Source organism: Pristiophorus japonicus, chromosome 15, assembly GCF_044704955.1.
Source record: "Pristiophorus japonicus isolate sPriJap1 chromosome 15, sPriJap1.hap1, whole genome shotgun sequence".
NCBI classification, from domain to species: Eukaryota; Metazoa; Chordata; class Chondrichthyes; family Pristiophoridae; genus Pristiophorus; species Pristiophorus japonicus.
In genome coordinates, this window is record NC_091991.1 from 149,089,652 (window position 1) to 149,116,206 (window position 26,555).

The window sequence follows — 26,555 nt, forward strand, 5'->3', positions numbered from 1 at the left end:
GGTGTCTCTTTTATTTAAATGAAGCTCGAGAGTATGTTCAGACCTCAGCTCCTGGACAGCACCAGGAGGGGAAGATCCGGCCAGTTATTATTTGCCCCCTGTCCTGACCATTATACCATAAAAACAGCATTAAGGACATAGTGGTAAAGATTAGATTTAAGAAGGTATCCATTGGTCATTAAACTTTGTACAGACCTGACCTCAATATAGGTCTTCTGTATTTCAAATGGTTTTCTTGTTATGTGCCTGGAGTGTGTCTTTTTCCCTAAAGTTATAACTATCCTATAGAGAAAAAATAAGGCTCGTGTTCAAAGGAATGGATTTTTTGTAACCATAAAGCATATGTTGCTTTTATAAAATTATTAAAATGCTTTTGAACTTTGAGCTGTTTCATTTATATGCTGCTAGGACAATCCACAAAGAACTGCCTCAGTCCTACGAGGAGACTATTTTCTGACTGGAGACCGTGGTCAAGTGGATGAGGACGGATACATCTGGTTTCTGGGAAGAGCGGATGATGTCATTTTATCAGCTGGGTAAAGTGAACTAATTATCCACATTTTATTTACTCAATATTTTGAGCTTAGCGTGGCAGTTGTATTGTACTTTATAATGCAAAGAGAATCCTTGGCTAATTTTGTTAATTCACTAAATATTACAAATGATGTTTCAAAAAAGATTACCATTGACTTAAACATCAAGCAGTCAAATTCTTGTAAAAGATTAACTGCAGTGAGCGAAGATCTGAGTATCCTGTGGGGAATGACAGTTTCTGTATTTGCAGTGATTGGTTAACAAGGCTGGACAATTTGTAAACAGAAAAAAACAACAATATCAACACTTATGTCATGTATGTAGACCATGTATACTAACTGTATAGTCACATAAGGTGTGCCACTAGAGGGCACTGCAGTGGGAGACCTGAGGGACACCTGCATAGGTGTGCAGGGTCCAGTATAAAAGGTTTCCCATCATGCTTGTGCCTCACTCTGGAGTTACAATAAATGGGACTAAGGTCACAACAGCTCAAGTACAATACTAGACCTCGTGGAGTCATTCATAAGAGTATTAAAGACATAACAACTACCGACGAGATTACAAACTTTCATGCAAAAATGATTAACGTTGGTGCATTAGAAAAGTTCTCAGAGGGCGAAGATTGGGAAGCCTTTGCGGAGCGGCTTGACCAATATTTCGTAGCAAACGACCTGGTAGGCGATGATCCGGACACGCTGACAGATAAACGGAGAGCTATCCTGTTGACCAGTTGTGGGCCCACGCTCTACGGCCTCGTCAGGGACTTGCTTGCACCAGAGAAAACGACGACCAAGTCATATGAGGAGCTGAAAGTGCTAATTTGGGACCAACTCAAACCGAAGGAGGGCATCCTCACGGCCAGGCATCAATTTTATACACACCACCGCCCCGAAGGCCAGGAAATTGCGAAGTACGCTGCCGACCTCAGGAGGCTGGCAAGACCGTGTGAATTCGGCGCATCCCTCGCCGATGCGTTGCGGGATGTCTTCGTAATTGGCATCAGTCATGAGGCCCTTCTTCACAAGCTACCGTCTGCTGAAACCACCGTCACTCTGCAGAAGGCCATCAGCATCAGCCAGGCATCCATGACCTCAAGCTGCAGCTCCAAGCAGATGATGACTCACTCTCAGGACGCAAACCCGGCAAGTACTATAAATAGAATGGCGCCTTTCACAGGCAGAACTGTTGAACGTGAATCTGCCCAGGGCAGAGCGTACAGGCCCCCCCCCCTCCCCCGAGTCCTTTAACTCAGAGTCCGCCGAGGGGTGCAAACGTAAGTCGAGTAGCATCATGCTGGCGTTGCAGAGGTAATCACAGGGCTCATCAGTGTCGGTTCAGAGACTATGTGTGCAAATGCTGCAACACAAAGGGCCACCTCCAGCGAATGTGCAAAAGAGCTGTGACTCGCCACGTGGAAGAGGAGTCAGCAGATTGTCCTCCAGTGATATTGGAAGTCGAGATAAATGGCGTTCCAGTCTTCATGGAAGTGGACACAGGGGCAAGGCAGTCAGTAATGAGCCAGGAAGCCTGTGAGAGGCTATGGAACGATCAAGCTGAACGACCCAAGCTGGTCCTGGTTCAGGCAAAGCTGCGCACCTACACCAAGGAACTAGTATCAGTTGTTGGTAGTGCGGATGTAAGTGTATCCCATGATGGCGCGGTGCACAATTTACCATTGTGGATTGTTTCAACGCTACTTGGAAGAAGGTGGATGGGGAAGATTCATTGGAACTGGGAAGACTTCATCCCTCCAGCGATCGACGTCCCCAGTGCTCAGAGGCAGAGCAAGCCCCCACCTTCGGTTGGATAAGGCACCAGAGAGCAGGTCCTCGTAGCCCCCAAGGCACAGACCGCTCATCACAACTGTGTGGCGATGATCCAGCCGAGATGACCCGAGCGCACCTTCCCGGTTTCAGTGGCAGGACTCCTGGGGAGGAAGATTGGATCCGAGGGCGCCTTCCCAGCTTCAGTGGCAGAATCCCTGGGAAAGAAGATCGCAGCAGTCGACATCATGGACAGGGAAAAAATGGCGTTCAAACCACAAGGTGCAACGCTAATGGAGCAACGACACATGGTTCCACGCAAGGAAGACGATTGGGGTAAAAGTAGTAAGACCATTTTAAAAGGTGGCCAGCAACCCGTCATTTTTGAATGAACTGCTTGAAATTGGTAACCAATATAAAAGTCCAGCTGTAATGAGCAAAATGTTGTTGAGTGATGTCAGGTGCTAATTGCAATCAGCCAATGTAGCGGGCGAACACCTAACGGTCGTATACAGGTCCAGTGGGCTACCCAATGCTGTAGCCTGCGTCCCCGGGACCAGAACGATGTATCATAAAGTGGCCCACAGCTGACAGAAGTAGACAAGCCGCAGAGTAAACGATCCTCGGAGAGCAGAGGCACCGGTAGCGATACCCTGCCTCAGATCGGTTTAACATTGCAGGCAACCGATGGCATGAACCGCCACGGGCCAGAAACAGTAAACTGCGCCTATGCTCGCAGTCGGCTACCGTCGCCCACCACCCTGGCGGAAAAAGCGCAGCCCACAAACCCACTCGCCACCAAGGCAATGCCAAGAGCGAAGGGTCACCCGCAAAGGTCTCCTCCGAACTGGACCTGGATCAGCCAGGATCCCAAACTAGAGAGTGCTCACAACAGTGCCCTCTAGGAAAGTGAGTTAGCAGTCCCCTGCGAACTACTAGACGAGGCAGCCCCACCGTCGCTTTGACGAAACGCTCACTCGCTCAGACCGCTTCCCAGGGAGCAGCAGCGACACTGTGCAAACAAAAAGGACAGCGAGGTCACGGACACATCAGCTGTCTTTGGGCCTGCCTGACACTAGGAGTAACGGTAAGAGCCCTGAGCTCCGGCAACTCGAGCAAAATGAGCTCAGCTCGCCCACAGACCCACTAGCATGGGGCGCTATGCCGCCACCAGACGACCCGGATCTCATCCAACCGTGCTGGAACTAGACTGTCCTTGTGTACCTGTACTGATATACCTGTACTGATCATGTAAATGTACCACACAAAAAGAAATGCAACTGTAATCCACCCAACAAATGTACCAAGATGTAAATGTAAAACCCATGTGATGAACTTGAATGTAACTTGCATGTAACGGGCCATTAGCATGCTCTCTGTGTGAGGGGGAGAATGGAATAGTCATGGACATTCAACCAGAAACCACGGAGACCTCCACTGGCAACAAATCTGACTACCAACCCAACCAAGCTAGAAGCGACCCTCCAATGGTCAACCAGGAAAAGCAAAGCCCAGGTCACCGTCAATGTACGCGTCAATGTGCATTAAAGACCCTGGGGGGGAAGTGATGTCATGTATGTAGACCATGTATACTAACTGTATAGTCACATAAGGTGTGCCACCAGAGGGCACTGCGGTGGGAGACCTGAGGGTCACCTGCATAGGTGTGCAGGGCCCAGTATAAAAGGCTGCCCACCATGCTTGTGCCTCACTCTGGAGTTAGAATAAATGGGACTAAGGTCACAACAGCTCAAGTACAATACTAGACCTCGTGGAGTCATTCATAAGAGTATTAAAGACAAAACAACTTCAACTTTTAAATCACATCAATAAAATAATTAGTAATACTTTTTCATAATATGTATTTGTGGAGAGGGAGCGGGAATAACAAATGACCGAAAATAGTTTATACAACTGAATATGTCGAGAACTCACCGTGAGGAACTGCAGGTGTGGAACGACTTTTGTTGCTATGTGAATGTGTATTGGGATAACCTGGAGCTGTTTTGAACTGGAGAATAGAACTGATTTTCTCACTGGAGGCGGGTTGGTAATTTATATATGATAATGAGGCTTGAAGCCTCTACTTTAATATGCTTTGCAGGTTTTACAGCAGATGATATATAAATGATTTGGATGAGGGAACCAAATGTAATATTTCCAAGTTTGCTGATGACACAAAACTAGGTGGGATTGTGAGTTGTGAGGAGGATGCAAAGACGCAGCAAGATGATTTAGATAGGTTGAGTGAGTGGGCAAACACATGGCAGATGCAGTATAATGTGGATAAATGTGAACTTATCCACTTTGGTAGAAAAAACACAAAGACAAAGTATTATTTAAATGGTGATAGCTTGGGAAATGTCAATGTGCAAAGGGACCTGGGTGTCCTTGTACACCAGTCATTGAAAGCAAACATGCAGGTGCAGCAAGCAGTTATGAAGGCAAATGGTATGTTAGCCTTCATTGCAAGAGGATTTGAATACAGGAGCAAGGATGTCTTACTACAGGTATACAGGGCCTTGGTGAGACCACACCTGGAGTATTGTGTGCAGTTTTGGTCTCCTTACCTAAGAAAGGATATGCTGGTTCCAGACTGATTCCTGGGATGGCAGGACTGTCATATGAGGAGAGATTGGATCGACTAGGCCTTTATTCACTCGAGTTTAGAAGAATGATCTCATTGAAACGTATAAAATTCTGACTGGGTTGGATAGACTGGATGAAGGGAGGATGTTTCCTCTGGCTGGGAAGTCTAGAACAAGTCTGGGAAGTATCTCAGGATACGGGGTAGGAAATTTAGGACCGAGATGAGGAGAAATTTCTTTACTTAGAGGTGGTGAACCTGTGGAATTCTCTACCACAGAAGGCTGTGGAGGCCAAGTCACTGAATATATTTAAGAAGGAGATAGATAGATTTCTAGACACAAAAGGCATTAAGGGGTATGGGGGAAAAGCAGGAATATGGTGTTGAGATAGAGGATCAGCCATGATCATATTGAATGGCGGTGCAGGCTTGAAGGGCCAAATGGCCTACTACTGCTCCTATTTTCTATGTGACTGGGGATCCCGGGGTTCAGGATTCCCGGTGGCTGCAATGAGGCGGCCACTGGGAATCCTTCTGGGCTGGGAGAAGCAGGAGAGCTTCCACCCGGCCCCCCTACCTCAACCACTATCAGCCTGGCCTCCCAGGGATTGGACACCGCCCCCCCACCATCCCCGGGACCTGGGATTGGACCCCCCCCCGATCTGGGATTGGACCCGCCCTGCCCCCTAGACATCCCGGGCCCTGCATTTACCTGCTGCTGCGGTCGCTTTCTCAGAGTTTTCCGCACGACTGGAAGCCAGCCTGTCAATGCCCCTGACGTCACACGCAGGCTGTGGAGTTAAAACGCCACAGTATGCCGGAAAACCTGACCTTCCGGGTTTCCCACCATCTCCCGGGTCCCCCCGCGACGTGCGGGTGGGACCCAGGAAAATCCAGCCCATTTTGTGCTACAGTAGGAGACTAATTTGTGATACTATTTCCTCGCATTGCAAGTTCCTGAGGGGGCCATTCACTCAGAATACCAACCAGGAGCAGGTTCATGAGTGGCAGTAGCAGAGGACTGGAAATATCTCACCTGCCTACCCTTTCAATTAAGGGAAGTAATGTTATGCCCAGCGAAATCTTTAAAAATAACATTTAAATGTTTGTAGAATAACAAACAAATGTTGTGCATTAAAAATTTTCAAATGAAGTCAATCATCCAAATGATGTGATGTCTTTATCCTAAAAATGTTTTTTAAATTACAGGTACCGCATTGGACCGTTTGAAATAGAAAACGCACTGATAGAGCATCCAGCTGTGGCAGAGTCTGCTGTGGTTAGCAGTCCTGATCCTATCAGAGGAGAGGTATGCTTTGTAACCTACACAGGGAGCAGATTTTTTTTTTGGACTAGACTGTAGTGATCATCTGTAGTGTTACCTTCTAACAAACCCACATTGAAAATTTGGGGAATTTTAACTCGGAACATGTTTTGGGCAGGGGGTTCAACTCGGTTTTATTTTAATTACACATTTGGGTGAGTATAAAGATCTAAAAATGCATCAGCCTGGCCTTTCAATCACCTTGAACAAGTGCAACTCATATTTTTTTAAATTCAGATTTTAAATATGTGCTTGTTTGGCACAACAGGCTGGTGTACTTTCATATTACAAAACCCATCATCATCATCATCATAGGCAGTCCCTCGAAACGAGGATGACTTGCTTCCACACCAAAAAAAGATAAGTTCACAGTTGTTCCAATGAAGGACCTAAAATTCCAGGTCCTAAGCTACATGCTGAAGGGTGGAAGGTGCCTGTACGTGGATTTTTTTAACGTGTGGTGGCCGTTGCACACCAGCCACCACACGGGCTTGACAGAGCTAGGTCTTGGTCCAGTGGCAAGGCTTACCCAAAACAACTGGAGACCTGCTCTGCTGCACGGACCCAGTACGCACACATATCGCAGTGTGGGCTGGCCCGTGCTGCCCCTGGCCCCGAACTCACGCCTCTCCTGGGCCCCGATCACGTCCCTCCAGTCTCTCGCCGTTCCTGCTGTATCTGCCCACGCTCCAATCACCAACCTGGACCTTGATGACGTCACTCTTCGTTGCCGTCGCTGCTCGATCTGCTCCCTGAAGTGGTATGCCTCCACGCTGTTCCCAGGGCCTCCGCTCACCGCTCCTTTTATGGCCCCGACCTGCCGCTGGTGTTCTCACGCAGCGCAGACCTCCTATAGTCCTAATGTTAACTACTTTCCCGATATCAAAAATATTTCTTCCTTTTTTTTTTGCTATTTAGCAGCCTATAAAAAGTCTTGCATTTCTATTGCGCCTTTCACAACCTCAGGGCGTCCCAAAGTGTTTTACAGCCAATGAAGTAATTTTGGAGTGTAGTCACTGTTGTAATGTGGGAAACTCGGCAGCCAGCAGGCTCCCGCAAACAGCAATGTGATAATGATGTTAAACTGAGGCCTGCTCTCTCAGGTGGATGTAAAAGATCCCATGGGCACTATTTCGAAGTAGTACACGGGGATTTATCCCCGATGTCCTGGGGCCAATATTTATCCCTCAACCAATATTATTACAAAACATGATGCCCGCAGCTATACTTAGGACTGTCACATTTTTAATAATCTTAAAGTTTGCTATTTAAAGAACTTTCCTTCTTTTAAGGTTGTGAAGGCATTTATCATTCGAACTCCTGCTTATACCTCACATGATCCTGATAAATTAATTAAAGAACTACAGGAACACGTTAAGAAAACCACAGCACCATACAAATACCCAAGGAAGGTCTGTATTTTACCTAGTCTGATTTCCTGGATTAGAATGATAGCTTGTGTGTAATTCTTGCAAGATCAGCCATCTAGACAGAGTGGTGAATGACAGCAAGTAATTGAAGTGTTGTGTATTTTTACTATCGATCAGCTTTTACCGTACCCACCATTTTGAGGTGTTAATTAATGTGTTAATAACAGTTTGTAAACCAGTCTCCTAACAAGAGGCAGGTGAATTCTCCTAGTGTGATATTCTGTGAATTTCTGTACAATGAAACCTGTGAATGACACCATCTTAGGGACTGGCGCCAGCTGTCTTTTTATATATATATATATATATAGGTATCCTTATTTTCAAAACGGGCATTGTATGTACTGTAAAATAATTTCAGTGGAATGGAGAGTTCTTTACCCAGCATTCATGGGCAGATAAACCCTCTACCCCTGGGATAGAGTCGTGCCAACATTCAATCCCTCCTCCAATCTCCACTTCGCCCATCTTCACTTTCAACATCAAATGTGAGAAGCTTAAGAACATAAGACATAGGAACAGGAGTAGGCCATACTGCCCCTCGAGCCTGCTCTGCCATTCAATAAGATCATGGCTGATCTGATCATGGACTCAGCTCCACTTCCCCGCCCACTCCCCATAACCCCTTATCGTTTAAGAAACTGTCTATTTCTGCCTTAAATTTATTCAATGTCCCAGCTTCCACAGCTCTCTGAGGCAGTAAATTCCACAGATTTACAACCTTCTGAGAAGAAATTTCTCATCTCAGTTTTGAATGGGCGGCCCCTTATTCTAAGATCATGCCCTCTCCTTCTAGTCTCCCCTATCAATGGAAACATCCTCTCTGCATCCACCTTGTCAAGCCCCCTCATAATCTTATATGTTTTGATAAGATCACCTCTCATTCTTCTGAATTCCAATGAGTAGAGGCCCAACCTACTCAACCTTTCCTCATAAGTCAACCCCCTCATCCCCAGAATCAACCTAGTGAACCTTCTCTGAACTGCCTCCAAAGCAAGTATATCCTTTCGTAAATATGGAAACCAAAACTGCACGCAGTATTCCAGGTGTGGCCTCACCAATACCTTATATAGCTGTAGCAAGATTTCCCTGCTTTTATACTCCATCCCCTTTGCAATAAAGGCCAAGATACCAGTGGCTTTCCTGGTGGATTTCTTGGTCTCAAAAAAGAGGGATCAAATGTTCAGTTGCTGCAGTAACTTTCTTCTTCTCCACCCACCCCACCCCGCCCCGCCCCCTTCCTCCTCACCTTTGGACTCTTCCAGCCCCCATACAGTTTCCCCAATACCATGTCATGCCCCAAATCCCCCATCCAGGCACTCATCACTAATTGTATGCATGGCACCCACCCCCTGCATCTTCAATTCCTGACCAATCCAACTCACACAATTCCCCTTCTCGGTCCAGTACACACCGACTATGACTCCCTTTGAACATTTAATTCAAACTCAGAATCGCCTGCAGATATAAACCACTAGAGGGAGACTGCACAAAGACAGTATTAAACATAGCGTGCGTGTTAATAGAAAATCTACTGGATCTTGTTTGAATTAAAATTGCACTTTTTTAGAATAGCTTTACGTTTACCAAGAACTTGGTAAATTTAAATTCTGGTAAATAGGTACAAGTGTTTCAAACACGCACTAATCACAGACTACCTTTCTGTTTTCCCCACAGATTGAATTTGTGAAGGATCTGCCCAAGACAGTTAGTGGGAAAACCAAAAGAATTGAGTTACGAAAGAAAGAATGGGAAAAAAACTGAGACTTAAATAATTCTTGTACAATATCGCAAAAAGGAATTATTTCAATTGAACTAATGATTTGAAGGCAAAATAAATTACATGTTAACAGATTGTACTGTTACAAGCACAACAGGAGATGAGTTTTGTTCAAGATAATAAAGGAGGCATTTATTATAAAGTTGCAGGATGTCCTTTTCCCTGTTCTTTATCAGTATCAAGCACTCAAATTGAAGAAGGACACATCCTCCCATCACCATTTTTGTGCCCCAAGTGACATTGTATAATTATTGCTGCAATACGAGAGGTTTCATACTTTGAACAATAGCTCGTGTTGCTAGTGCCCATGCTTCACTTGGCCCGGAATTTGCGTTCCCGATGATGGTGTGCACTCAGCGTACGTAGTCACAAACCTTCTGAAAGGTCGTGCAAGTTCCGGATTTCCACAAGCGCTAAGCATGCATGAAAACCCGGAACTTGCGCTCCGTTAAAATTCACCTCAATTGAGAAATCACTTTTGCTGGCACATCGTTGGGCTATTTGCCCAGCAAAAGCCTGCGAAATCCCTGTGCCTGGTAAAAGCAAGCGTAGGGCCTGGTTTCACCCGTGTAAGGGTTAATATAAATCTTAAATTTAAAAATAAAAAATGATGCACAAACACTTGAGAAATTTGGTAAAACCCGTTTGGAGCGCTAAAAGTTTAAAAATTTGCACCAGGCGCTAATCATTCTTGGCTCCTACGAAATTCTGTTTGTGCTCCAAGAGGGTAGTAGAATGCTAAATCAAGCGCTAACCACTTCTCTTAGGGCGCTGAAGTCTGAGAGCGGGGAGTAGTGGCACAGCGCTAAACAATGTAGAACGTTTTAGTAACGGCACTCTTTCATCACAGATGCTGCTTCTCTCGCTTAAAGGGAAGGGCCAATGATGCTGCACAAGCTAGTTGTCGGCAGTTCTGTTCTGCAAGGCGACCTGGACGACTGCCATTACAGCTCCAAGCACTTTCACAAAGTGGAGGGCTTGGCTATCTTGCACCAGTGAAACATTAAAGACTTTGCACCAGACTGGTGCAAATAATAACGGTTGCGTTAGCTGAAAATCATTCCCTTTAATTACCGCATCCAAAGCAACCAGCCAAGTCACAACACCTCCTCTTGCTAGCGTTGTCGGTGGGAGCCGATACAGCAGGAGGCGAGAGTCAATTTTCCATCTGGGGCGATAACGGGGCGCTGCGCACTTTGATGACACGAACTGCGAGGCGCCAGGCTGTAAGTGTTAGTGCCAGCACTAAACCGACACTGAATTTCAAGGGCATCGCTGAATTCGCCACGCCCATACGCTAACCTCTTAGCGCCCCAGCCAGGAGCTAATGGAAGGCGCCAACCTACCGAATTTCTATCCCTTAAAATTAGTTTATGCAAATTTTAGCCTGGGTTAAAATGCTTAAAATTATTTTATTTTTTATTGATTTTTTTTTGTATTTGCTTTATTGAAGGGACTTTTTTAAAAAATTGAAAAAGAGAACATTTATTTTTATTGCAGTTGTCTAAATTGTTTAATTATTTGGGGATTCCAGTAGGGTTTATGAGGATTCTGTTCGCAAATGGAATCCTCCTTTCTGATTGGGCAACCTGGCCCACGTGATCCCAGGGACGCTTCCGAATCATCTGCATCCCTGGGAACTGTGGACCTTTACACAAGTGTACGCCTGGAGACCTGAACTCTCTGCAGCCTGGGAGCCTGAAGGAAAGTTCATACATTTTTAGCAGGTGGGAAGCGTACTCCAGAGGTACACCTCCGACCACTAATTCAGGGCCAATGTGGAACTGCTCAGATTGTAATAAGTACGAACTGGGAAAGACTATAAATTGTCTCTATTTGAATATCAAACAATCAAAGTTTTTTTTTTTAAGTGAAATTTCATCCCAGTATTGATTTATGAATTAACTTTTGTGTTGTATATGGATTCTTGTTAACAGGGGGGAAAGCAGAATTCCTTTCACATTTAGGCATTAGTGTGGTTATTATTTATTGGCCCCATGACCAACAGCCAGGGAAGGCAGAGGTCAGATGCCACATTAAAAAGCCATTTTTTGCAAGCAATTTTATCTTCTTGCATCAGAAATACATCTATAAAATATACTCAAAGAAAAAGTATGATATCATTGTGCTTATTTGTCTTGGGCTAGTAACCCAGATAGTGAGAGTTCAAATCCCACGATGGCAAGTTGTAAAATTAAATCCTGTAAATCGGTTAACTTTTTGGCTAGAATTAGATAATCTCAAAGTGAGTTCTCAGGTGACTGTGGAGTCCAATACAGGAATTACAGTATGTCACAGGTGGGGCACACAGTGGTTGAAGGAAAGGGTGGGTGGGCAGTCTGGTTTGCCGCACGCTCCTTCCACTGTCTGCGCTTGTTTTCTGCATGCTCTCAGCGACGAGATTCGAGGTGTTCAGCGCCCTCCCGGATGCTCTTCCTCCACTTAGGGCGGTCTTTGGCCAGGGATTCCCAGGTGCCGGTGGGGATGTTGCACTTTATCAAGGAAGCTTTGAGGGTGTCCTTGAAACGTTTCCTCTGCCTACCTGGGGATCGCTTGCCATATAGGAGTTCCGAGTGCTTGCTTTGGGAGTCTTGTGTCGGGCATGCGGACGACGTGGCCCGCCCAATGGAGCTGGTCGAGTGTGGTCAGTGCCTCGATGCTGGGGATGTTGGCCCTGATCGAGAACACTGACATTGGCGAGTCTGTCTTCCCAAGGGATTTACAGGATCTTGCGGAGACATCATTGGTGGTATTTCTCCAGCGATTTGAGTTGTCTACTGTATATGGTCCACATCGCTAATGTCGATTAGGGTAGGAAGCCTACCATCCCTACCCGGTCAGGCACACATATAGAATCATAGATTGGTTACAGACAGAAGGATGGCCTTTCGCTCCGTCAAGCCCATGACCTCAGTTCCACAATACGTGGTTGATTCTTAATACCCTCTGATGCGCCGTAGCAAGTTTTAAACAATGTAATGTTCAGTGATAGGAGCAAGAAAATTGGATGGAACCATCGGCAACGACCCACACAATGTATCAGGGCACTGCCAATTTCAAACCTTCCAAGGTTTCTCACCATCATAGATAGAAATATCCAGCCAATTTGGTTTACACCACATGACATTAATAAGCAGCTGAGTGCACTGGACATGACAAAGGCTATGGGCCCCGACAACAACCTCTTTTTTAAAATTCATTGATGGGATGTGGCAACGCTGTCGAAGCCAGCATTTATTACTTATCCCTAATTGCCCTAGAGGTGGTGGTAAGCCATCTTCTTGAACCGCTGCAGTCCATGTGGTGAAGGTACTCCCACAGTGCTGTTAGGGAGTTTCAGGATTTTGACCCAACGACGATGAAGCAATGGAGATATACTTCCAAGTCAGGATGGTGTGTGACTTCGAGGGGAACTTGGAGCTAGTGGTGGTCCCATACGCCTGCTGTCCTTGTCCTTTTAGGTGGTAGAGGTCGCAGGTTTGGGAGGTGCTGCCAAAGAAGCCTTGGCAAGTTGCTGCAGTGCATCTTGCAGATGGTACACTGCAGCCAGTGGTGGAGGAAGTGAATGTTTAAGGTGGTGAATGGAATGTCGATCAAGCAGGCTGCTTTGCGCTGGATGGTATTGAGCTTCTTGAGTGTTGTTGGAGCTGCACTCATCCAAGCAAGGATGACTTGTGCCTTGTAGATGGTGGAAAGGCTTTGGTGAGTCAGGAGATGAGACACTTGCCGCAGGATACCCAACCTCTGATCTACTCATAGCCACAGTATTTATGTGGCTGGTCCAGTTAAGTTTCTGGTCAGTGGTGACCCCAGGATGTTGATGGTGGGTGATTCGGTGAAGGTAATGCCGTTGAATGTCAAAGGGTGGTGGTTAGACTCTCGCTTGTTGGAGATAGTCATTGCCTGGCACTTGTGCTGCATGAATGTTACTTGCCACTATTATCAGCCCAAGCCGGTTGTCCAGGTCGTGCTGCATGCGTGCATGGACTGCTTCATTATCTGAGGAGTTGTGAATGGCACTGAACACTGTGCAGTCATCAGCAAACATCCCCACTGTTAACCTTATGATGGAGGGAAGGTCATTGATGAAGATGGTTGGGCCTAGGACTCTGCCCTGAGGAATTCCTGCAACAATGTCCTGAGGCTGTGATGATTGACCTCCACCCACCACAACCATCTTCCTTTGTGTTAGGTATGACTCCAGCCAGTGGAATTTTCCCCTGATTCTCATTGACTTCAGTTTTATTGGGACTGCTTGATGCCACACTCGGTCAAATGCTGCCTTGATATCATGGGCAGTCACTCTCACCTCACCTCTGGAATTCAGCTCTTTTGTCCATGTTTGAAGCAAGGCTGAAATGAGGTCAGGGGCGATGTGGTCCTGGCGGAACCCAAACTGGGCATCGGTGAGTAGATGCCGCTTGATAACACTGTTGACGACACCTTCCATCACATTGCTGAAGAATGAGAGTAGGCTGCTGGGATGGCAATTGGCCGCATTGGATTTAAGAACATAAGAAATAGGAGCAGTAGGCCGTTTGGCCCCTTGAGCCTACTCCGCCATTTAATAAGATCATGGCTGATCTGATCATGGACTCAGCTCCACTTCCCTACCCGCTCCCCCTCACCCTTTATTCCCTTATCGCTCAAAAATCTGTCTATCTCCGCCTTAATTATATTCAATGACCCAGCCTCCACAGCTCACTGGGGCAGAGAATTCCATAGATTTACAATCCTCGAAGAAATTTCTTCTCGTCTCAGTTTTAAATGGACGGCCCCTTATTCTAAGACCATGTCTGTTTTAGTTTCCCCTATGCGTGGAAATATCCTCTCTGCATCCACCTTGTCGAGCCCCCTCATTATCTTATGTTTCGATAAGATCACCTCTCATTCTTCTGAACTCTAATGAGTATAGGCCCAAACTACTCAACCTATTTTCACAAGTCAACCCCTTCATCTCCAGAATCAACCTAGTGAACCTTCTCTGAACAGCCTCCAATGCAAGAATATCCTTCCTTAAATACCGAGACCAAAACTGTACAGTACTCTAGGTGTGGCCTCACCAATACCCTGTACAGTTGTAGCAGGACTTCTCTGCTTTTATACTCTATCCCCCTTGCAATAAAGGCCAACATTCCATTTGCCTTCCTGATTACTTGCTGTACCTGCTTACTAAGTTTTTGTGTTTCATGCACAAGGACCCCCAGGTCCCTCTGTACTGCAGCACTTTATAATTTTAAATTAAGAAAAATTGCAATTTGCTTTTCTATTATTTCTTCCAAAGTGGAAATGTCACATTTTCCCACATTATACTCCATCTGCCAAATTTTTGCCCACTCACTTAGCCTGTCCATATCCTTTTGCAGATTTTTTGTGCCCTCCTCACAATTTGCTTTCCCACGCATCTTTGTATCATCAGCAAACTTGGTTACATTACACTGGGTCCCTTCATCCCAGTCATTTATATAGATTGTAAATAGTTGAGGACCCAGCACCGATCCCTGCGACACCTCACTCGTTACTGTTTGCCAACCGAAAAATGACCCATTTATCCCGCCTCTCTGTTTTCTGTTAGTTAGACAATCCTCTATCCATGCAAATATATTCCCCCCAACTCCGTAAACTTTCATCTTGCGCAGTAACCTTTTATGTGGCACCTTATCGAATGCTTTCTGGAAATCCAAATATACCACATCCACTAGTTCCCCCTTATCCACCCTGCTCGTTAAATCATCAAAGAATCCCAGCAAATTTGTCAAACATGATTTCCCTTTCATAAAACCATGCTGACTCTGCTGGATTGAATTATGCTTTTCCAAATGTCCTGCTACTGGTTCCTTAATAATGGACTCCAGCAATTTCCCAACGACAGATGTTAGGCTAACTGGTCTATAATTTCCTGCTTTCTGTCTGCCTTTTTTTCACAAATCGGAGCGTTGCATTTTGCAGGCAAAAACACCAACACTGCTGATTAACTTCAGCCCACAACCTGATGAAAAACTGTTTCTAAGCAACACATATCTCCTTAAACGTCTGCCGCTGCTCCTCAACCGTCCCACACTTGTCTTGCTTTTTGTGGACAGGACATACCTGGGCAGTTTTCCACATTGTCGGAAGATGCCAGTATTATTAGTGTAGTGGAACAGCTTGGTTGGAGGCGCAGCTAGTTGTAGTACTGAAGCACCGGGACGAGTTATCCTAAGCAAGCTGTTCCAGTATAGCTATGGCACAGGTTAGAGAGAGATTAAAGAAGTACATGTGCTTAAGATACGGCGATCTGGCCGAGGTCTCAAGAGAATTTCATTGTTAACTTTCCTGATTCCCGCTTCTCCACCTCGCAGATACAGGCAGTGGGGGTCAATTTCATTAAAAAAAAAGAGAAAAGCATGCAAACACACTGCTCAAGGGAGAAAATTACATAATTGAATTGGAGGAGGCACCTACAAATAACCTGAATGTGTCACTGTGGACTTCTTGCCTCATTTGCTACAACAGGAGCCCCAAAAATCTTCAATGATGAATGAGTTTAGCCCCTTTCGCATCAGGAGCTAGTTTTCTTGCCGCATGCAAAAATTGTCTCCCATTTAAGAGCCTGTAGCAGTTATTTAGGAGTCGCTACCTGGCTGGATGTTATGACACTCAGGCAAGAGTGCTGCTGGTCTGACTTCCTCCACATGTCTTCTATGCTTTTGGAGTTTATTTAAATTAGAGAGAGAGCTGGACTTGCAAAATTCAGCGATGCCAGTTTTCCCACAGATGAGCAGAGCCCCAATGCTGCTTGAGCTTATCTGTAGACCTTTATGTACAAAAGGTACGTGCAAGACTAAGTAGCCTTTTATTATAAAGAAATACTTGCATTTATATAGCACCTTATGTCTCTGAACATCTCAAAGCACTTCGCAATAATTAGTTTCCAGTACAGTTACTTTATAAAGAATATAAAAATAGGAATACAAAAATAAAATTGAAGTGCTAGAACATTTAAAAATTAACGTGGGACAATCATGAACTAGAGTCATGCTGTTGAAAGATATTTCTCTTCCCTTTCCTCCCAAAGGTGGTATTTAGCTTAAACATTAAATGATGACGGTTACTAGGTCAGAATTAATTAGCCAGTGATGAAGGAGTTGAAAATCCAGTTGAAACCAACACCACAGTAAAAATTTAATCTCTCTCGCAATTGGGCTTGCACACACTTTTTGGTCGCCAAAGTCACTTCCCCATTAGAACATTACGCATCACTTAAAGAAAAACTTAAAAAAAAAAGAATTTAAAATGTTTATGGTAATATTTCTTTGTAAGCTATTGATTAAAAAAAAACAGCACCGTCAGTGGCACTTAATGTTTTAAAATGTCTTGGGTGACATGGCCAGTCAGCATGGTACTAGGTTGCTGAAAATTGTAATGGGGGGGGCGGGGGGGGGGGAAGAGGAGAGAGACAGGGTGAGAGAGAAAGAGAGGGGAAAACAAAGAAAGTGAGAGGCACAATAGCAGCAATGCTGAAAGGGCATGTTAAACAGGACAATATTGGGCTCAGTTGTGATGCGCGCCCCCCGCCCCCCCCCCCCCCCTTTCCAGGTATAACCTGTACCCATGAAATATATCTCAACACTAGAACCAGTCTTCAGAAGAGACACAAAAGCTGGATGGTAAGCTAATACAAGGCTCTGTATATGCAGTTAAAACTAAATACATTCAATTTAAGTGCACACAAAAACAGCTTAATCAAGATAGTTTGCTTGAGTGCACTTCAGAAACTCATTACGGTACACTACTACTCTACCTCAACCTTTCTGCAGGCCAGACAAATATCGCTGCTTTATAAATCAAGCAAACTATAAATCATTCCAGACATTAAATTATAATGTTAATTCCGAAAGGAAAATCGGAGCCCTAGATGTTTATGTTGGGAAGGAGGAAAGGTTCCAGATGAACCTGTACCAAAAATATTCACAGGTGAGGCCAAAGAGGTTTTCTCCTTCTTCAGTGCCCACTCCCACTTGAAGTACCCACAACCCTTGCTATTCTCTGCATTCCTTTTACCTACTGTACAGGAATAGAAGGCTTTCCCTTGGTTTGGACCTGCTTTAGACACAGTAAGCCTCTTAGCTCTACGACCACAGCCACAGAGCGGGGGAGTGATCTTTTCGCCATGCAATTTCCGAAATGCCTGGTGGGAATGGGTTGTTGGAGGAATCACTCTTGAAAGTGACTTACCAATGGAGGGCAGAGAACAATTAGATGGTGAATCTTTGTCCGAATACATAGTGAATGATTGCTTATTAGAAATAGGAGGTTTGAAGGGACTCGAATGGGTTTCTTTTCTTTTAAGACCAATGCATAAAGAGTTATGTGATCTGGAGGACAGAACAGAATGTGATAAAGACTCGGTGCTTTCACTGAAAGAGCTGGACCGGCCATTGGGAACCTTCAAGTTAGGTACTTTAAAAATGGACAGACCTTCAGCTTGCTTCATAACTTCAGCTACATCATATATTGTTGTTTGGGGGCTCCTATATACCACTTTCTGATGCTCCCTAGCTTCTAATGGGCCAGTCAATTTGTCTTCCTTTCTATTCTGTAGTGGTGCTCCAGGAATTGGACAGTCTTCCATGTTCTCCTTTTCAGGCAAACTTGATCCTTTACAGTTTCTCTCTCGTTCCCCATAGTCTATGGGATGCCCATTACCTGATAGAGGAAGTACGGCAGCATCTTCCCAATCTTCCCAGACAACCTCAGACTCTGAACAGCTAACATCTAGATTTGAGATACTGGTAACAGACTCAATAGTGGTAGACACAAGCAACAGGTTGCTTAAACTACCATTGGGTTTAGTTTCTACACCTCCCAATGTGATTAGATTTTTATCATTGTTAAATACATGTGGTCTAGGTTTCTTTGCTTTACCAAGATCAATGGAAGTAGAAAGGCCATTGATCAGAGTCCTGGGGGATATTAAACTCTCATAGTGAGCATTTACATCACTGTAGTGTCTTGAGTTTACAGTCCCCATAGGCTGCCTGGCACTTTTGGGACAAGATGGCAAAGCCAATTTTGAAAACAAACTCGTTTTGCTGCTGTTGCCTGGGACTCCAGAAGAGAGACTTGCTCGTAAGGTTTTGCTGTCTTCAAGTGAATTTGCAGTTGGTTGTCTTATGATTGGATTCCTCATGGGCGCAACCTAATGAAAAGGCCACAAGAGTGGGGATTACCACAAGATACTCGGTTTGATTCGGAACATTTATAGAATCATGTATTACAACTTCGATTACTTGAGTAATCTTAAGTATCATATGTTTAGCCCATGTCACAGGTCCAACAGGGATGAAGGTGTAGAACTCACCAATGGTCACTCACCCTATCCAACGATTTGGTGATTTTCATGATGCAGCCATCGCAGATCATCTGCCAGGCAAGATGAGCAGTGTTGCGGGCATCATCCAGGCCTGTTATTAAGTTACATTTCCATAACATTAAGAGGAGTGAGAATTCGAAGAATATAGTAAACAATCAGAATATTATGTGTTCTGATTTTTAACATAAAAGTCTTGCTTGTTGTAAAGAATTAGACTAAACTAATTTTAAAGCTAAAATAGTAACTTAAAAAAAACAGGGATTTTACAGAAATTTACACAGCTTGCTTTTTTTTTAATTAAAGAATTTCAGACAACTAAGCATCCTTATATGAAAATAAATTGTGTGTGATCTCAAATAGGTTCTGCATTTATTTTATCAACATTTTTCATTTATTTGGAGGATTTTACTGCTTTGTGTCAACTGCCACTTTACCACAAGTCTGAATTAAAGCGTTTGGTTGCACAAAATAGATTAAAGCATTAAAAGTTGCTAGATTTCCACTGATGGAGGAAGTGGAAGATGCAATTGTTTAAAGATGATTAAAGGATTTGATAGGGTCGATAGAGAGAAACATTTTCCTCTGGTGGGAGAGTCCAGGACAAGGGAGCATAAACTTAAAATTGGAGCTCGGGCGAGTTCGGGAAGCACTTAACACAAAGGGCAGTGGAAATCTGGAACTCTCTCCAAATAAGCTGTTGAGGGTGGGGGTCAATTGAACATTTCAAAACTAAGATTGATAGATTTTTGTTAGGCAAGGGTATTAGGGGTACAGAACCAAGATATGGATCAGCCACAAACTAAATGAATGGCGGAACAGGCTCGAGGGGCTGAATGGCCTACTCCTGTTCCTATGTTCCCTTTCTACAAGGCCAAACACAACTACAATGATGCAACATGTACAACGTACCAGAATGCTCACGTCCTGAAAACACAATGCCCAGATCTTGCAGAGCTCCATTCAGACCTTTTGGCTTTCGGTTATAGAACAGCTGCCACACAAGCACAGGTTAACTCAGACCATTTACCGCAGAAAACTCAACGAGCATGTTAATTTGAGCTGCAGCAAATGGTTATGGAACAAGATAAATGCCCATAATTTGCCGAGAAGCTGCATTTTGAAGAAAAACGTCTGCATTACTAGGAGTAAATAAAAATGCTCTTCCATCAGCTATGCATCTACCCTTGAATATGTTAATCAGACTTGCTTTGACTGTGATCCAAATTATTATTTTGAGAGAGCCAATTTTTCTCAGTTTAGTTTAATCCGAGAGCAACTTCCTTTTCCGAGTGGGTTAAAGTTGTGAGCCACAGGAAGGTCAGGGTCACACTCGTGGATAGAGTGGAGATGTTCAGCAAAGTGATCACCAAAAGAGTGTTTTCTCTCCCCAGTGTACAGGAGTTTCCATTAGGAACAGTGAATTCAACACACTAGATTGAAGAAAGTACACAGGAATTTCTGTCTCAAATGGAGAGGTATTTGGGGTTCTGGACAATGGTGTGGGAGGAATTGTGACATTCTGTAGCACCCACTGTGGGTGCGCCAACTCACAGAAAGACTATCCACTTTGTCCCATTCCTCTGTTCCCCAACTCCGTTCTCAAGCTTTGATCTCTGACATTGTCCAATGAAGTTCAACACAAACATCAGGATCGGATTGAGGGAGTGCAGCAAAGGTTCATCAGATTGATGCCTGGGATGGCAGGACTGACATATGAGGAGAGACTGGATCGACTGGGCCTGTATTCACTGGAGTTTAGAAGAATGAGAGGGGATCTCATAGGAACATAAAATTCTGACGGGACTGGACAGGTTAGATGCTGGAAGAATGTTCCCGATGTTGGGGAAGTCCAGAACCAGGGGACATAGTCCAAAGATAAGGGTGAAGCCATTTAGGACTGAGAGGAGGAGAAACTTCTTCACTCAGAGAAGTGTTAACCTGTGGAATTCCCTACCGCAGAGAGTTGTTGATGCCAGTTCATTGGATATATTCAAGAGGGAGTTAGATATGGCCCTTATAGCTAAAGGGATCAAGGGGTATGGAGAGAAAGCAGGAAAGGGGTACTGAGGCGAATGATCAGCCATGATCTTATTGAATGGTGATGCAGGCTCGAAGGGCCGAATGGCCTACTCCTGCACCTATTTTCTATGGTATCTTATGCTGGTCAGAACACTGCCTTTAGTAACCTCAGAACTTGGCTATTTCCTCCATTTTACTTACTTGTGTTGTGGGGAGGGGGAAATTAGATGAAAGCCAAGATGCATTAATGTTTGGAGTGGAACCCATTCGTCACCCCCAAGTTCTGATGGAATTCTGAGGCTGTGGCGTTTACCTATTTTCTTTCCCCTCTCCAGATTGGTGGACTGATGTGTTATTCTAGTATTTTCTGTTTTAATTTCAGATCGGCAACATTTGTAGCTTGCCTTCCCCCTTCTTTATTTTCCCTATTTTCTCAGTTTGTTTTGTGAGCCTCTCCAGAGTCTTTTGCACTACCTGCACATTCCTTTGTCCTTTTAATACCTCTCCAATTGCTTTACTAGTTATCTTTAATATCATCTTTAACAGATTGCTAATAAGCAATCTGCAGGTCATTCAGCCACTCGGTGATTGGTGTATCTGTTGAATCTCTCCTCTCCGAAACTCTCTCAATTTTCCCCCCACAACCTTATTACAAAAGATCAGATTACCTTTTAATCTTCAATTCTCACGAAAGGTTACACACACCTGGAATGTCAATAACCTGCCTTTTCTCTTTACAGTTGCTGACTGGCCTGCTGTGTATTTTCAGCACTTTTTGTTGTCAATCGCCAACACTGAATTCGACCAACTCTAACCCCTTGTGTGCATACCTTATAGGTTGCTCGGAGGTCAATCCAGCTGTTCAGAACATCTGGTTTTCGGAGTTCTTTCCTTTTACATTCGTAGTGCAAGCACACTCCCAGATCCCAGTCTACAGAGATCAAAGGGTATATGAATAAATACAGCCTGTACGAACCTGGTTCACACACAGTGAAAATCCTACATAAATTCCAGCTAGTTATCCCTGCAAGGGCAGATGGTAAAAGACACAGATTTTATATTGTAAGAAACATTACCAGAGTGTTAGTGAGAAATTAGTATTTTAAAAGTCACAAATAAACTACCACAGAAATAGTGTCAGCGGAAAGATTATGCAATGAGAAATCTTTTGAAATGATATGTACTTTTTAAAATTGAGCACAAATATGTTAACTATTGAATATACAGTACACTATGGAGAAGGAAATATAATTGCTTTTAAAATACAGAATGAATGGTAACCCAAGTATTTTTGGCATTTAGAATTTAGTTGACTACAGTTCTACTATAGCTCTTCAATGTCCAAATCAGCTAACTGGCTTGAAATTATCAACAACTGTAGACAGTACCTGACCATGTTACAAATGCACAGGGGCTTGACTCAAGGCCACACAGCTGAGACACGCCCTTAACGAAAACAATGTTCTTCTCCTGCTGCAGCTTCTGAATCCAGCGGGAAAACTGGGATAGGCATATTGGAAGAGGAACTCCAGCTTCAACCTGCCACTGGAAATGTTAAAGAAGACAGCTAATCGTTACATGTGCCCAATTCTACAACCGCACACTAGAGGGAGATGTTGGGATCTTAGCATATTTTAAACCAATGAAAAATGGACATCTATATATTAAAAATGTGGAGTTTTGAAGCAGCCTAGAGACATAGGAGCAAAGGAAGGCCATTCACTCCCTCAAGCATGCTCCACCATTCAATTAGATCATGGCTGATCAGTACCTCTGCATTTATCCACCTTAGCTCCATATCCCTTAAGATCCTTCCTTAACAAAAATCTATGATTGGTCCATCATGCAATGATGCAGCATCTCAATGTACTGATCTGATTGATCTGTAGAAACAACTTGACCCACAGGAATGGTAAATTGACCATTTAAAAAAAAATGAAGTATTTAATTTGAATTAAAATGCTGTTTGATTAGTTATTTAATTCTTTATCATGACAGAGTCCATCATGTCCTGAAGGACCATCTACATAAAACTTCTTATAATGGGCATACATATTTCTTAGTTAAATGTTCATTCTGTAAGTGTTCTATACGCGAGATATATATATATATACACATATAAATTTAGCCGTGTATTGTACTGCATACCTGCTGAATGCCAGTAAGTTCCGTGCAAAACCCAGACAGGATTGGATGTTCCTGAGGCTGAACATAAGTGTGAAATTCAACCTCAACCTCTCCACTGGAAGTGTTGAGCAACACTGCTGGAAATTCAACTAGATGATAGAAAAATTAGGAAAAACACTTTAAAAACCACCAACATGGCAGCGAACCCTTAAAATATTTGAAAGCATAGGTTTTTGTTCCACAATTTCAAACAAGCTTCATCCACTTCAAAGAGTATAACCTGTATTTATATAATAATACTATCAACAACAACTTGTAGTTATATAGTGCCTTTAATGTAGTAAAACATCCCAAGGCACTTCACAAGAGGGTTAATCATCAAAATTTGACACACAGAGCCACAGAAGGAGATATCAGGACAAATGGTTTAAAGAGGAGAGAGGTATAGAGGGGTTCAGGGGAGGGATTTCCTGAGTTTAAGGCCTAGCCAGCTGTAGGCACGGCCGCCAATGGTGGAGTGATTAAAATTGGGGACGCGCAAGAGGTCAGAATTCGAGGAGCGCAGAGATCAAGAACAACAGGTGAACGTGTGGCTCACTGTCACCAACGTTACCCCCAAGGTGCTCAGGCGTGTGGCTGTGCATCAACCTGGAGGTCCCACACAGGCTGCTCACAATCTGTGAGTTTTAAAGGGACCGCGCACGAAAAAAAATTACAACAACTTGTATTTATATAGCATCTTTAATGCAGTAAAACATCCCAAGGCACTCCACAAGAGTATTATAAGACAAAAAAATCTGACACCAAGCCAAAGAAGAAGAAATTAGGGCAGATGACCAAAAGCTTGGGTGAAGAGGTAGGTTTTAAGCAGCATCTTAAAGGGGGAAAGAGACGGAGAAAGGCAGAGAGGTTGAGGCAGGGAATTCCAAAGGGTGGAGGGAACATTGACTGTCATTCAGCTCTCCTTTTGCGAAATCATAAAAACTTTTAAAACTACTTACACTGTTTACAGGCTGCATCTTTAATTTAATAATACACCTACAAGAAGTTACAAACAATTTAAAGAAGTTCCTTCAAATGTACAACCACCCCCCACAATTAAGTAATGTTTCTCCAGGGTAGAGATTTATACTCACTTATTTCTGGACTATAATGAGACTTCCCATCTTTCCAGCAGGTGGACTCAAAGTCAATAATAAATAAATATGAAAAGAACTGATCTGCAAAGTACAAAAAGAGTACAGAACTCCATATTAGCCTTTATAGAATACTGGCTGATCTATATAGTCATTCCTCATGGGTAGCCTAGGGTCTGGCACATAGTTGTGATGGTTAACTTCTAAGATGGAGTGATACTTACCCTGGAATGTCCCTTGAAGCAACTGAATTATATCTGTACATCCGAATCCAATTATCCCCTGCCCTGTAACCCAGCTTCAGCTGAAAACTGCTTGATTTTGACTCAAAATAGATAATAATCATTATGTGGCACTTACTTGATTTAGGTTTTCTGTTGCCCTCAAGAGAAGGCGATGAGTGTTTTCTTATTAAGCCAAGTTTCCTGGACAAAATATAGGAAAGGTTACTTGTGCAAACCAACCAGGCAAAAACACCAACACTGCTGATTAACTTCAGCCCACAACCTGATGAAAAACTGTTTCTAAGCAACATATAAACAGAGGTGAAAAGAATTCCCTTTGAAGTAATAGTAACACATTAGACAAGGCACTTATACAGAGAGATATAGACAGCCTTCAGCACGCAAGGGAGATATTTAAAATTTGTTACATTACCAATCAACAAGTTCCCATAAAGAAATATTAAAAATGTTTCTCTTAGGATTCGAAACAAGACAAATCTCAAATCCATCACAGGCTCCATATTACTGATCATCCTCAATAACAAAGTCGAGCTTTCAACTCTTTCAGATTCTATAATTGGGAAACTGATTCCATGCAGTCGGCAGGAACACCTTTTCAGCCACATGCAAACATCTCAGTAGGGAGTCCATAAAAAGTTTGCAGATTATTGGACAGTGCAAGAAATACTTTCTGGAGAAGATATTTAAGTTCTTCTGGACAGATTCAGATCTTTGTTTTATGACTATCCACATTGGTACCCTGCTGTGTTCATTTGCTTCCCTGGAAATATAAATTTTTATAAATAACTGGCTACTGATTTTAGCCTAAATTAATAACGTACATTGACATAGCGACTTTAACCTAGTAAAACATCCCAAGGCACTTCACAGGAACAAAATCAATTGGTTCGGTAATGTGTGTTTTCAGAGAGGACAGGCACAAGTAGCTGGCAATCAACGTGGGTCTCCTGTGCTTAACATGGCAAAAAAAAATCCTTTCGTGACATGCACAACGTTCTAGGCTTCAGATCATCGGAGATGTGGAGCTGCTTATGGAAACTACCTCTTTGGGACAAGTTTTGTAAGAAAATCAGAATTGTAATATTGATATCCATACAGTATCAGTGTTACAATTTAAGCTTTTAAAACGCCACCCCCCTTTCAATAGTTATATCAGAATCTCCACAAGCAAGATGTACACAGCCCGATCTCAGTCTGCATCCAGAGCTAACAATTTCCTATTCAACAGGACACTGGAATTTATGTAGAATTCCTGCTAATCAAGAAAACCAGAAATATCAAATGTTAAACATCTTCCAGGCGACACTACTGACTAAATGTATTTACAATTAGATGAACACACACCCTTCCCCCCCCCCCCCAACCCAATAGATTCACTGGATATCAAGAGTAGGAATCTTGATCTTTCTTTCTCCTCCCTCCCCTAATTCAAACATAAAGCAGAAATCAAAGGGAATTTTCAGATTTTAAAAATAAATTACAATGTGGAGGAAGATTCCAGACCTGTACTAAATTACGCAACAGCCCTGCATTATTACCCTCACATATATTTGAGCATCCCCAATAAATTTCTGCAATGAGGAACCACAGCCTGCAGACATCACTTTTGGGCCGATCTACCTTCAAGGAATAAAAGTTGTCCGATAATCGTTCCTGTGAAGCGTCCCTGGGACATTTTACTGCGTTAAAGGCGCTGCAGAAAGGCATGTTGTTGTTGTTGTTTTTTTTTGAAATTCGTAGCCAATCGTTCCAATTCTTTGTCAAATCACAAACGCCAGAGGTCACCTTGCACACGCCAAGGATCACTCTGCGCCAATGCTCTTAGCCAAAAGGCCTAGAGCCACTGCACCGTTCCTGGAAGTACTGCAATACCAGGTTCGTGCCATGGAGGTGGATGGGTCAAGCCACCCCACACACCTCCTGATTCCAAAAAAGCAAGCATATACCTTCCTGATCCAGGGAGAACCACCCGGAGGTCATGGTGGCTGGTCAGGTCAGTTACGCATGATCTTAGCCAAAAGGTTGTAAACAGACCCCTTCAGTGAGGGGGGGGGGGGGGGAGACATACTTAGCCAGTCGCTTCGTTGTCATTGTTCCGTTACTCCAGTAGATAAGGGGGGCATAAAATTGATTTAAAAGGCGCGTAGCCTACGACCAAGGTTTTATTTATAAATAACTATATAAACTACTCTATTCAAGTCCCAAGGCTCGCTCACCGCAGCTTGGTTACGGAATTTAAATTTACCGCCACTGCA

The 26,555-nt window shown here is 43.7% G+C and overlaps 2 protein-coding genes and 1 non-coding gene across 8 annotated transcripts in view; 1 reads left to right on the plus strand and 2 right to left on the minus strand.

The window, feature by feature from the left end:
- Positions 1-9,563, plus strand: part of LOC139281116 (acyl-coenzyme A synthetase ACSM3, mitochondrial-like) — a 79,762-nt gene extending 70,199 nt beyond the window's left edge. For all 6 annotated transcript variants that reach the window (XM_070901081.1, XM_070901077.1, XM_070901078.1 and 3 more), the window contains 4 exons: positions 409-536; positions 6,097-6,196; positions 7,504-7,623; positions 9,316-9,563. In XM_070901081.1, coding sequence (XP_070757182.1) covers positions 409-536; positions 6,097-6,196; positions 7,504-7,623; positions 9,316-9,402 — 435 coding nt within the window. In that variant the 3' untranslated portion in view covers positions 9,403-9,563. The remainder of the gene's footprint in view (positions 1-408; positions 537-6,096; positions 6,197-7,503; positions 7,624-9,315) is intronic.
- A 7,440-nt stretch (positions 9,564-17,003) lies between these two features.
- eri2 (ERI1 exoribonuclease family member 2) lies at positions 17,004-26,540 on the minus strand. The gene is made up of 9 exons (XM_070856772.1): positions 26,369-26,540; positions 24,416-24,480; positions 24,056-24,139; positions 22,941-23,068; positions 22,181-22,337; positions 21,623-21,723; positions 19,683-19,764; positions 18,776-18,864; positions 17,004-18,599 (listed from the first exon to the last, which is right to left on the minus strand). The coding sequence occupies exons 1-9, from the start codon at positions 26,389-26,391 to the stop codon at positions 17,286-17,288; spliced, it is 2,043 nt and encodes a 680-aa protein (XP_070712873.1). The 5' UTR covers positions 26,392-26,540; the 3' UTR covers positions 17,004-17,285.
- On the minus strand, positions 26,139-26,334 carry LOC139226089 (U2 spliceosomal RNA). Its single transcript, XR_011587208.1, has one exon. It is a non-coding gene; the product is annotated as a U2 spliceosomal RNA (small nuclear RNA).
- Positions 26,541-26,555: the final 15 nt, after the last annotated feature.